The 12,649-nt window shown below is 46.2% G+C and overlaps 5 protein-coding genes across 5 annotated transcripts; 4 read left to right on the forward strand and 1 right to left on the reverse strand.

The window, feature by feature from the left end:
* Positions 1-288: 288 nt before the first annotated feature.
* N7500_003338 (Oxoglutarate/iron-dependent dioxygenase) lies at positions 289-1,450 on the forward strand (the record flags this gene model as incomplete). Its single annotated transcript, XM_056674484.1, has 3 exons — positions 289-450; positions 504-656; positions 719-1,450. The coding sequence occupies 3 exons, from the start codon at positions 289-291 to the stop codon at positions 1,448-1,450; spliced, it is 1,047 nt and encodes a 348-aa protein (XP_056535009.1).
* A 995-nt stretch (positions 1,451-2,445) lies between these two features.
* Positions 2,446-4,320, forward strand: N7500_003339 (uncharacterized protein; the record flags this gene model as incomplete). Its single annotated transcript, XM_056674485.1, has 3 exons — positions 2,446-2,875; positions 2,966-3,681; positions 4,291-4,320. 3 exons carry the CDS (start codon positions 2,446-2,448, stop codon positions 4,318-4,320), a joined length of 1,176 nt encoding a protein of 391 aa, XP_056535010.1.
* An 825-nt stretch (positions 4,321-5,145) lies between these two features.
* On the forward strand, positions 5,146-5,910 carry N7500_003340 (Ada DNA repair metal-binding; the record flags this gene model as incomplete). Its single annotated transcript, XM_056674486.1, has 1 exon — positions 5,146-5,910. The coding sequence occupies one exon, from the start codon at positions 5,146-5,148 to the stop codon at positions 5,908-5,910; it is 765 nt and encodes a 254-aa protein (XP_056535011.1).
* Positions 5,911-6,376: 466 nt separating this feature from the next.
* On the forward strand, positions 6,377-7,318 carry N7500_003341 (uncharacterized protein; the record flags this gene model as incomplete). The annotated part of the gene is made up of 1 exon (XM_056674487.1): positions 6,377-7,318. The coding sequence occupies one exon, from the start codon at positions 6,377-6,379 to the stop codon at positions 7,316-7,318; it is 942 nt and encodes a 313-aa protein (XP_056535012.1).
* Positions 7,319-9,626: 2,308 nt separating this feature from the next.
* N7500_003342 (uncharacterized protein) lies at positions 9,627-10,633 on the reverse strand (the record flags this gene model as incomplete). Its single annotated transcript, XM_056674488.1, has 2 exons — positions 9,627-10,437; positions 10,491-10,633. 2 exons carry the CDS (start codon positions 10,631-10,633, stop codon positions 9,627-9,629), a joined length of 954 nt encoding a protein of 317 aa, XP_056535013.1.
* Between the last annotated feature and the right edge of the window lie 2,016 nt (positions 10,634-12,649).

Consider the following 12,649-nt stretch of genomic DNA (forward strand, 5'->3'; position numbering starts at 1 on the left):
GGTTATAGCCCTCTAGATTATTTGCTCATGGGAGGTCAATGCGACAGGTCACCATGAGCTGCCGTATTGACCTACAGAATATGCAGAACGAGATCTATTACCACAATAGTAAGCCTCTTGGAGAATTCAGGTCTGGGCAAAGAAGTGCAATCAACACAAACATCAAGTCTGGCAGAATGGATATATAAAGCCTCAAGAAATGTCCGGACTGTCACATAGCATCAAGATTTGATTTTGAAAACATCGATCACCAACACCAACGCAGATATCTCATCACAATACTTCACCATGGCCGTTCCAACCCTCAACTACAGTCATTATATCTCGGGCACCAAAGAGCAGCGCGAGACATTCTCTCATGAACTGCTAGATAGCTTTGAAAGAACTGGATTTGCAAAGCTCAAAGCCCATGCATTCAACACAAAAGAGCTTACCGAGTTGTTCAACTGGGTGAGGTGTCCTTCAATAGATCTGTGATTGGCACAACGACTAACTATCTCCAGGGCAAGAAATTTTTTGATCAGCCATTGGATGTGAAGAACAAAATTCCAAACGAAACAGGCCCTAGGCCCATGCGTGGCTACACACCATGGCGGGTTGAGGAGGTTGGAAAGCTTCACCATGATGCACAGGTCAGGATCATGAAGGATTCAAAGGTTCGTGAAAGAAAACGTAGTATTGGAAGTGCCCACGATCTTGACTAATCATGATAATCCAGGAACATTTCGACCAGGGCCCTGAATACGACACAGAGTACCCAAACAAATGGCCCCAGGAGCCTGAGCTATCAGGCTTCCAAGACTTCATGGAGGAGTTTTACCGCAAGTGTGACAGCGTTTGCCTGACTCTGATGAAGGCTCTCGAGGTCGCTTGGGGTATCGATGATGGGTCTTTGGTGGCACGCTGCGTTCCCAGCGCCACAGATCTCCGACTCACTCACTATCCCACAATTCCCGTCGACGAGATGAAGTCTGGCAGCACAAGCCGGATTGCACCACATACCGATTTCGGTCCCATCACATTGCTTTTCCAAGACAGCACTGGTGGCCTAGAAATTGAGGACCGGACCAGTAACACTTTCGTTCCCCTCCCCCCGACTGATACGACTGAGATGATTGTCAATGTTGGCGATACGCTGACGCGTTGGACCAATGGAAAGATCACTGGAGGTATCCATCAGGTCACTACTCCCGAATCAATGAAGGGGGAGAGCGGCTTGGTGATTCCACCCCGGATGTCGATGGCTTATCTCTTCAAAGCTGAGCGCAATACATCGGTTGGCCCACTGCCCAAGTTTGTCGCCCAGGAGCCGGCAAAGTACCCCGAAATCACGGCATTCGAGTTTCAGCGATGGAAAAATAGCATTGTGTACAATGTGGAAGATGAAGAACATGCCCGCACTTTTGATCGCTTCATTGAGACCCCTAAGGCTATCAAGTTGCAGGCATAATTGAATCAGCCCATGTTGGAAATTTGAGTCCTTCAGTTGGATGAATAAAATCTCACTCCTATGGAGTACACACATGTATCTAAAATGAATAAGAATGTTCTTTTTTATGACAATTCAGTCCACTTGTAACGAGAAAAAGATCTGACTTTCAGATCGAAGTGCAGACAGAGTCACATATGGTGTTATAACTATATCTTTGTTAAAATTTGAATGAACCTCTAGTTAGTATAAAACATTGGTGCATGTTCATACATTAACCTTGAATGTATGTTATATGGACCCACTTTTGTGGCTCACCGATGCTCGTGGTGATTGGCCATTTCTAGTGCCCTACATAGTTCTTTCTGGGTTCTGATTGGCCAAAATGAGCCCCCAGGGTGGATTATCCATTGCTGATTGGTCAATTTGAGAACACATTGATCTGAAACCAACTAATTTGCAATCACCTAGGTAGTATTCACTCGGACATTGAAGTGCAAAGACTGACTTTCAAGAACTTGAGAAGATGGAAACACCAAAGCTTTTAGATTATTGCGCAAGTACCGTACAGCAGCGTGAGCTTTGAATGAAAATGGCAATTAAAATCAACTTTGATTTCGCCGTTTTCAGAGAGATTGTACCTGTTCCTGTACCTTGCTCGAGACAGACTGACCTTTAATTGGCTATTTTGAGTACACTGTCAGCGCTTTCTCTCATTGGCCACTATCAATACAATAACATTCCCTGCTGCTGATTGGACACATTCAGGACATACTGACAGGGTATAACATTATTGTTGCTTAAGGTTGTCTTCAATCAAATTCTCGCTCATGGTCTCTGTCGTCATACCTCTGGAAACTTGAAAAGAAGCTTATCTATAAAACTTATAAGGATCCGCAACTACTAGTACAGCAAACAATTGCCTTCTTCCTTTCGAATTTACAGATGATTCCAAGACGTGAAAGATGAGACAACCCGAGACGAGACCTCCAAGGTCCGAATTCAGCTCATCCCCAATGGATGTCCCGGATCCCTCAATTAAAAAAGAGATGCTCGCTCACAACAATTACTCTTCGCCTTCCGATGCCGAAAAATCATCGCCGCATCTCCCCACAGCACCCGACCTAGCACCTTTAAACGTTGAAATCACTTATCCAGAAGGTGGTCGCCAAGCCTGGTTGGTGGTGTTGGGTGCATGGTGTGGCTTGACCTCATCGCTGGGTATTTACAACACATCCGGTGTGTTCGAGGTCGTGATATCCAAAGTGATATTACCGGAGGCCTCATCATCTACCCTTGGCTGGATATTCTCAGTCTACGCCTTCGTGAACTGGGTTTGTGGAGTACAAGTTGGACCGACCTTTGATGCAATGGGCCCTCGCGCACTAATGATTGCGGGGACTATTTGCACGCTGATTGGTATTTTCACACTCAGTGTCTCAACAGGTAAGATCAGTTCTCATACTATACCACTTGCAAAACTTCATCCTTATATAATATGCCAGGCCCGTATCTCCATTGCTAATGACTATATAGAATACTACCAGATCTTCTTGTCATTCTCCATCATGACTGGCATCGGCTCATCCCTTCTCTTGACACCGTCAATGGGCTGCGTCGCTCATTGGTTCATGGAACGTCGCGGCCTTGCTAGTGGTATAGCATTCATAGGAGGTGGTTTCGGTGGGGTTCTTTTCCCCCTGATGATACAATCACTCCTCCCCCAAGTTGGCTGGGGATGGTCGATCCGGATCCTCGGATTCGTACTCCTCGTACTTTGCGCTATCAGCGTGGCATTTTGCCGGAGCAGAATTCCTCCCCGCAAAGGAGCTGAAACAACCTGGCGCGATACTTTGCCGGACTATAAAATCTTCTTGGATGGAACGGGAGCCATGGCACTCACAACTGCAGGAGTCCTTCTGACGGATTTAGCATACTTCATCCCGATCACGTACATACCACGTTACTATATCGATCGACAGCATCTGCCCGATGAGGATGCTCTGGCGGGATCGTCGGCATTTGCCTATCAGCTTCTCGCGATTCTCAATGCCGCTTCATGTGTTGGCCGATACGTGGCGGGCGACATGGCGGATCGATTTGGCAGATACAATACCATGATTGTCTCATTGTTCTTCTGCACAGCATCAGTTCTAGGCTTCTGGCTACCAGATATTCTTGCACCAAACCTGGATTCATACGCGCTCGTGGTAGTTTTTATACTACTGTTCGGGTTCTGCAGCGGTTCAAATGTGAGCTTGACACCCATATGTCTTGGTCAGCTTTGCGAAACTCAGGAATATGGACGATATTACGCGAGTTGTTTTACAGTAGTATCCTTTGGGGTACTAGCAAGTATACCAATTGCTGGGGGTCTTCTCGATGCAGTGGAGGCTACAGGAAAAGAGAAATATTGGGGCGTCGCTCTTTTTGCTGGAATTAGCTATGTGGGCGCTTTCATATCCTTTCTATGGGTTAGAATCAAAGTAAAAGGGCGGAACTGGAGGGTGAAATGGTAGAACACCAGGATTTCGGCGTTTCAAAAGACCACAAAAGACTCACAACAATGTATAAGATTAGCCCTGACAATCATACGCTAACTATATCTTGAAATATTTTGATGCCACATACGGAACTATCTTCATTTAGCATGCCCATGTAAAGTTGTAATCGCATTTGTCAGTAATTATCTACAGACGTGCCAAATGGGCATATAACTGATGTCAGCAGCGCAGCTTCTCCTGGACAGCGCAAGATGGAAAACGGCACCAAGAAATGTTTTAGGAGCATATTAGCACAGCGAGCCACTTGGTATGCAGAGACTTCTGACTATGACATACATGGATTATCATTCGGTCTAGGCCACACCGGCCTTAGGCCAGGATGTCTAATCCCTACCACAGGCATATATACCGCTGTCACGCCAAGCCTGCTTAGGAGATACCATAGATATGTTGGGCAGTACCTGCATAGGCTTTGCTGTTAATCATAATGTAAGGTACCCGTAGGTCATAGCACAGCAGCAAATTCAAATATAGCGCTTGGTCCAGAACCTCCTATAATGGGATACCTTAAATTGTGTTGTTGATCTTGTAGATACCAACCCATCAGCAAGTTAGTCTAGAAATTGAGAATATTGACTTCCACTTGGTGTTTTTGTATAGTTCAAAGTTTTTAAACAAAAAAGGCCAAATAAAGCATTTTACTCTTTCTGCTGTAAATAGTTGGTCGGTTGTTTTTAAGGTATAAGAGACATAAGCCGCAACAACACCGTTCCTTCACGTATAGGGATTTGACTGGACAGTCTCCCACAACTTGAAGGCGAGAGATTGGAAGTTTCTTTCTAAATGTATCTAGCCATGTGCAAATTGGGAAATTGATCCATTTCTACACAGAATCGATCAACACACATACTTCCCTCAATACTAGTCCATAATCCCATACGCACATACCCAGATCCAATGAGAATATCAAAATCCGATAGGAGTAAGATATGTCAGCCGTATTACAGGTCCGCATACATCATCTTAGCTCTGTCCACATATTGTTCAATGACTTCAGGGGAACAGGCAGGTTTCTTTCCGGGCGGTGAGTCTCCATGGCAAATGCGGTACGCCACCGCATTTCTCAATGGATTCCCCGGAGAATGAAGTATTTCCAGGGGAAATAAATTGTCCACTAACATCATATCCCTTCGAGCGCAAAATCATCTCAACATGCAAACGCAACCTTTGAGACCCAGTTCTGATCAGTTCCAAGGTTCCCACGCTCGTTGGCGCGCTCTCACACACCGCACCCCTTCCTCCCACTCCTCATTTCTCTACGGCGTCAAATCCACCAAGATATACTGCCGCCCGACCTGTCCTGCACGCCTTGCCCGAAGAGCCAATGTTGTGTTTTACGATACAGAAGACCAAGCGCGACGCGATGGCTATCGGCCGTGCAAGAGATGTCAGCCAGATAATGCGAGCTTCGTTGGGGAGAAGGAGGAGGTGGTCACACGGGTTCTAGCACTTTTACGCACAAAGCGGGATGATCAGAATCTGATAATGAAGCGAGGCTTGAAGGAGTTGGCACAAGAGGTCGGTGTGACGCCGAGTTATCTTTGCCGTGTGTTTAAGAGGACGATGGGGCTTACGCTAGGAGCGTACATGATAGAATTTGAGAGGGAGGTAAGCGAGGGCAGGACAGAGAGCTTGGTTCAATCTCCCAGCACGGTTGGATCTGGGATGGGTGATGTGACAACGGGAATCTTGACACCCTCAACAACGGCAGGGAGCCCCATGGCGCCTGTCGAGGGTCCAAAGGATGGCTTGGCCGAACCACAAGTGGGGAATGTCGCCGAGGCTCTAGACTTGAACTTTGATTTTGATGAATGGTTCTGGACTGGAGGCTTCGTTCAGGAAGACTATTGGAATGAAGGAGCCTTAGATGATCTGAATGTAGACATTTTAAATGGTGTGTACAGGTGGGATATTTGAATGTGGGTTGATCTTTGGGTCCTTGCTATCTACTTGCTTTCGAGCATACTTGAACGACTTGTTTGTGTTCTCAGTTCGTTCCCAATGAACTACATATCGGACACTTGCTATGATCATGAGTGAAATGAACACTGAATTGGGAATAGGCACGGCACAAGCATCGAATAAGCACCAAGCCACTACACGTGACCTCAACATGATACAAATCTATAACGCAATATAAGATGATTGTTTTATATTAAAAGTAGATAAACAATGTCATTTGGTATTTTTTTCACCCCCTAGCATTCAACACGGCAAGTGGATAACTTACGAATTGCTGATCTTGACAAGAAACCCCCAAAACTATTAACACTTGGCCCACTTGGCACCCCTTGGGGCCGAGAAAAACCAGCCAAATAAATTTAGGGAGAACCCCGCGCCTAAAAAAAACACTCTCTCTCCTTATGATCTTCTCAATGAGGATATGACCTCACTCAGCGACTCCAGTCCAGGGCACTGGATCACCGGTAGCTACACAGGCAACAGTATTGGTGTCCGTATCACGATCGCAACATTTATTGGAGTCGCATGGTACAACGTCATCGAGCTAGTCGTGCTCATCTTCTTAACCTTCAAACGCTATGAAGGCCCCTATTTTTGGAGCATGCTGATAGCTAGCGTTGGAATCTTGCCGTATTCGGTCGGCTACCTGATCAAATTCTTCGGTCTGACGTCCGCGACTTGGGTCCCCGTCACGCTGTTAACATTCGGCTGGTGGACGATGGTAACCGGTCAATCGTTCGTACTCTATTCGCGCCTCCACCTGGTGATCCAGAATATGCGTGTGCTTCGCATGGTGAGAACTATGATCATCACGAATATCTTCCTTCTGCATGTGCCCACAACCGTGCTCACCTACGCGGCCAACTTTTCCAATACAGCAGCCTCGATTGCGGGGTACGATGTCATGGAGAAACTACAGTTGACGGGCTTCTGTGTGCAGGAAGTGATCATCTCCGGGTTGTACATGTGGGAGACGAATCGCATGCTGCGTTTGAACCAGGACCATGTTAGTCGCAAAACGATCTTGCAGCTGCTCGCCGTCAACGTGTCTTGTATCCTGATGGATATCGCGTTGATGATTATCGAGTTTAGGAATTACTATATCTACCAGACGACCCTCAAGGCCACCCTGTACAGCATCAAGCTGAAACTCGAAATCGCAGTCCTTGGCAAGCTGGTTAATATCGCCCACCAGCACATGTGGAGACCGTCATCTTTCAACACTGCCGGCGGGCAGTACCCATCTTTCGTTGATCCGAGCCGTGCTTTGCATGATTTCAGCCATGCAGACTCTCTGGCTACCAGCGCGGGATCCAAAGGTCGCGTCTCCGGAACCGAGGCTATGGACACCGACGTTCGATGAAACCGGCTGTATTGGTAATTCTATCAACTCCCACACCAAGACAAATGGCCAATTTGGTCCATCCAGCATTACGATATCATCTGCGGTGCGTGAGATGATCACCGCCCGAAGTGATCTCCAACAACGAGCACCGGCCAGCATTCACTCCGCGCCTCTCGCCCAAGCTTTGACTCCGCCGTGGCGGCTGATTCAGATCGGCAATCAGCAATGGGACAGCCCGCGGTCCCCGCTTACGCTTACATGAGTCATTCCCCCGAATGATCGAGAGCAAACAATTTGGCCAGGTGGAAAGTGAATGTGCTTTCAGGCATGCTGGAATCAAGCAAGCCCGAAATAAATCAGTATTTAGGTTCATCCAGTAGATATAGACCTATCGGAGCGCCATGGTTTCGTCGCTTTAAGACCACTTTAGAATATGGCGAGCTTTCTTCTAATACCAATTTCTCCGACTCGGAAAAGCCACCACGGAGTGTAGATATGCGACGAGATAGGTGTTGGCACATCAGACCAGTCGTCTTTCTGTATGGGCGTAGGTAGCTAAGATTGTGCACCGTATATATTTATCAGGGGATGACCTGGAAACTCGCCGCCAAAAGTTATAGCCTAAGCCAAGAAAACGACAAATGATGGTCAATGGGCTTGAAAGATATTTGATTATTTTGCAATCAAGTAGCGGTCTTGGACTTGGTATTACTTGGGCGAGTGAACAACCATAGCTAATAATGATACCTTAATCAAGGCATAGTGAATGACGACATTTGGCACTTTCCAGTTTGCAGTGTCTTACTGGGTTCTGCGCATGTGACATGCCGTCTATAGTGACAAAATCCGCAAAAAATCATGAACCCACTTGATCGACCTGATATCTGCCAGATCGCCCACAGGACGAGTCTGGTCCCGAAGTCTAATCGTCAAGGGACATTCGTGCCAATGTATGTTCCTTGACCCTATTTCGTACGTCGTTTGCTTTCGCCAGTGTAGGCTAGCATCTTCCAAGGTCGAACGGAGGCCCTACCCAGGATCATGATCCTTGCGTCAGGCCCATTTCAAATATAAAAACTATATTCATGTTTCCTACTTGCGAGTATATACATTACGGTATACATGTCTCATTTTAAGAATTCAATGACATGTCATATTCATCAATATAAAGTGTTGTTAGTCAGTACACAAACTTGATATATCTCGTCTTGCCTATGCTGAGTTTGAATATCATACCCTACATAGTCTCTCTCCTTTCCGGCATATATAGTCTCTGCCACTGTACAATTGTCGAGTTTCCCCCAAACTTCTTGCATTCATAATAGACATAACGTTCTATATTTCTTGGGATCACTGGTCTCTGTTTTCAAAGATATTGAAGCGTTAGGAGAGAGTGAGACATTGTTTTCTACTGATAGATGGTAATAGATTGTCTGTGGTCTTCTATACGAGACCTTGACACAACTGAGGAATCCATAGATGCTATAGGCAAAGCTTATGTGGGTGCAGTACAGCATCTTTCCAACGATGTCAAACGGGGTCAGAGTGAAGATGATGCTAGCAAGGATTGTCCAGTTATACTCAATTGGCAGCGAAGCGTTGAACCAATTTTAGGTTCGGCATCGTCGCATTCTACTTGAATTGTCACCAGCACTAACTGAATTATATAATTGCAAAATGGGGGGAGAACAAGAGTGTTTCTTTGCCCAACCAAGCAACAAATGATTCGCGGGTGCTATACAACATAGACCTATGTCTCGTGTAATGAGCTCAAGTAACTGGATTTATGCATTTAGTTCATACATCGTTTTATGCTGCCTTATCTGACATGTACAGGATTTCGATCTACGCAAACTACCTGTTATATCATACTCATTTTAAAGCCCTCTCTCAGAACACATCATTTTAGCCCAGTCAAATCAGCGATATGTTTTCAACCGACATCGGCACTACCATCCGACTCCAAAGCGGTAATATCCCTACAAGGTAATCCAATATTAACAATCCCAATCTCGTCAACGTCATTGCCAAATTTCGAGCGAGAAAATGCCGAAGAAAAAAAAACGTAATCAAAAAGATCCAAAATTCACGTTTTGTGTTCTCTGCCGATCCCGAGATGAACCGCCTAAAACCGGCCCGGTGATATCGGGAGTGGGGGATAGGGGAGACCAATAGGGTATAAGGCACACACAAGACCCTCGAACATTTATAAAATTGGAAAAGAAAAAAAAAAAGAAAAGAAAAGAAAAGAAAGAAAGGGTATATTTGTCTTCTATGAATCCGTAGTCGTATATATTTATATTTATAGTTCAAGCCCGGAGAAAATTCAAGATCCCTTCCGTCGATCATCAAGCTGATCATGCAAGTAAAGCCGGCCCTCTGTATTGACGAACCCACCAATTCCGAAAGCGGGGATAATACGGCACATACGCAGCAGTGATGCACCAATCCAGTCGCGACTGACACGGCTGATTCGGTCTTTGGTCGGCATAACCTGTGGCCGGTTGTATAGATCCAGGCCGAGCAGGTGGATTGGCGTGCTGATGAGTTGGATGGAGGCAGGGATGGCAAGCTGCGCGATCAGGATCTTGAGATATTCTTGCGAGGCGATGGAGTCTGGAATCGATGCCGAGACCATGGCTGGAAGGCTGAAGGAGCCAAAGATTGTGAGGGCATCCCGGACGAGGAAGGCTGAGTATGTTGCTACTGGGATGCGGGTACGACCGATTGAGCGGGCCGTTTTGAGGGACGCGGTTGTGTTGGAGGTGGAGGTGGCAGAAGCGGGAGTTGGAGTTGGGCTTGGTGTGACTGTATTGTTTGTGGGTGCCAGAGTGGTGTTGCCGTGGCCGAATAATTGGGCGAACTTCACGTCCTTCCAGATACCCACAGAGGAGTTAACTATGAATGTGGAAGCGAATGTGGTCATGCCTGCAATAGCATGGTCGATTTGTGGGTACCATTTGCTCAGGATGGTCTCTGAGGCATTGGCTGTGGCGAAGGTTGCGGTGTAAAGGGACCAGACGAGGAGACTGGGTCGTGATGTTAAGAAAGTTGCAGGTTGTGTAAGAGAGAGCCAGAGGTGTCTGCGGAATGCTGGAAAGAGAGGCTGGTTGTAGAACGACTTTTCCACGACGAGTCTGGGTGGTATTGGTCAGTAGATGTTGTTAAGAAGGACTCCAATTCGACTGACCTGTCAAAGATCATCACCGCTGGCGTTATCAATGTTGCTGAACCTGCAGCAATGACTACATCGGCCGCCAATAGCTCCGCCATCCGGGTTTTGGTGTACTGGATACCGAATGGCATAGCCTGCTCTTGAACTTTCTGCGTCATGGCTTATCGTGTACTTTGTATAGTTCAAGCAGACAAAGCTATCGTCATCTGTCCGGGACCGTCTGACAGTGTGGTGGATTCCTTTCGAGAGAAGACCGGGAAAGGTTTGGTAAAATGCAATTTAAACTGCCACAATTAGCAACAAATCCAACGCGGGGCATTCCATTGAATTATGAGACAACTTACTGTGGATCAGTGTTGATCAATGGAACACGTTAGGGTTGCGCGACTTGGGGAGCACTATAAAAGAGAGAGAGTGGGAAAGAGTGAAAGAAGAGACCCTGTAGATATATCCCCAAGTCGGTATTCTATAATGTAATGCCAACATCTTATCGAGAAATTAAGCAACATTGACATTTATAGATCGCTGGCCCAAAAAGACAAGGCCTCGGCCAAGCGAACCAATCACAGTGCCAACCGGGCCGGCGGCCGGTGCTACATACGGGCCGGTGATTGGTGCGGTCGCCGTGACCTTAACTCAGGGACGAGAGATTCTAGAAGTTGATGTACTTCCTCTGTACACAGCAGATGTCCCGGACAACGCGTATGATTACCCAAAAAGGATTGATCTATGATTTATCCCCGCATTCTTCCGATCTCAACGTTGGTCTCTATAAGCTTTTCTCTTCCTTTCACCGACTTCTGCGGGGGCTATTATTCGCCTTCAAAATCAGGCAGTAAACCCGAGGGTCTACGAGCTGCATGGATGATTCACTACGGAGGATTATAGAGAGGGATAGGAGATGGATAGAAGATGGAAGCAAGTAGGAATGGCTCCATTTCTATGGGCTGTACGGAGTACTGAAAAGGAACATCTAATGGCAACGAGAACATGTAGGCAAAGCAGGAAACATCGACTGCATGAAGGCTGAACGGTACCCTGACAAAAGCTTCCCCCGTGTTACTCCAATAGGTGGGCTCGAGAATCATAGATAAGAACCACAGGTGCTATGCACGACCATACATGACCATACATTGGTCTCTTTCGCTATACTGTGTTATGATTGAAAATAAACGCCACATTCCATGTTGCATACCCACGGACAGTATGATACACTACGGTGTAAGTCCTTTTCGTTTACAAATCATGATTTGGGCATTAAAAATCGGTCTCAAGTGCCATTTGTGTGAGATCATCACCGGGCACCAATACACCAGTAGGTGGATCCAATAAGGATTCTTCAGCAGTTCCACTTCAAGAATACTACCGACACCGCAGGGTCCTGGGGTGATGTGTCACTGTAAATGTATTTCTGACTCATGACCAGCCCGTTTTCGCTACAATCTTGTTGTACGCTGGGTACCTACCATGTGGGTTGGAAAGCAAATCTTTGCTGTTGGACTTTTTGTTCTGGTAACATCCGCGTTCCCGTGTTGAGATGCTTTGAGCTATACCGATGAGATCTGGTGTATCATACGAAACACGCCCTAAAGAGCGTGTGAGGTCAGCCTACTGAGCACTTCGAGGTGGTATCAAAATTGAAGACATTATATAAAGTCAACTCGACACAGATTTAGGCGATCTTATTCTAGATCTTTAAAGGATCCTGCGACAGCTTAGGTCAAAGGATAAGAAAAATGGTAGCAACTGGATTGCAAAAATCTATTCCATAATCCTGAGATATGAAAGATCATCAACAACAGTCTAAGTCAAAAAAATATTTTGGACCGATGAATGGTTGGCGACCTAGAAAATATCGAACCAAACCCATGCGATACTTGTGTGCTTGAACATACTTAGGTAGGATGGCCTAGCTTAGGGAGTCGTGCTGAAGGTTCATCTATAATATGTGAACAGCCCTATAACTGTTACCAGCTTATGCTGTCGGCATTCACCAGGTGTGCCTGATGTGTACTAAGCATGGTTAAAGTTCCAAAATGGGAAATATGGTCCGAATTTCCAGAAACAAGAGCTCAGCAAGCACCGCTTTCACCGAAGCAACACGCAATGAGATTGAAGACCTCCCGATGCTAGCCAAAGCAAACTGTCTATTTGCCCCAAAGTTTATTCTCCCT

The sequence above is a fragment of the Penicillium coprophilum genome (genome assembly GCF_028826855.1).
Source record: "Penicillium coprophilum strain IBT 35676 chromosome Unknown utg000002l_segment0_segment1, whole genome shotgun sequence".
Taxonomy (NCBI): Eukaryota; Fungi; Ascomycota; class Eurotiomycetes; order Eurotiales; family Aspergillaceae; genus Penicillium; species Penicillium coprophilum.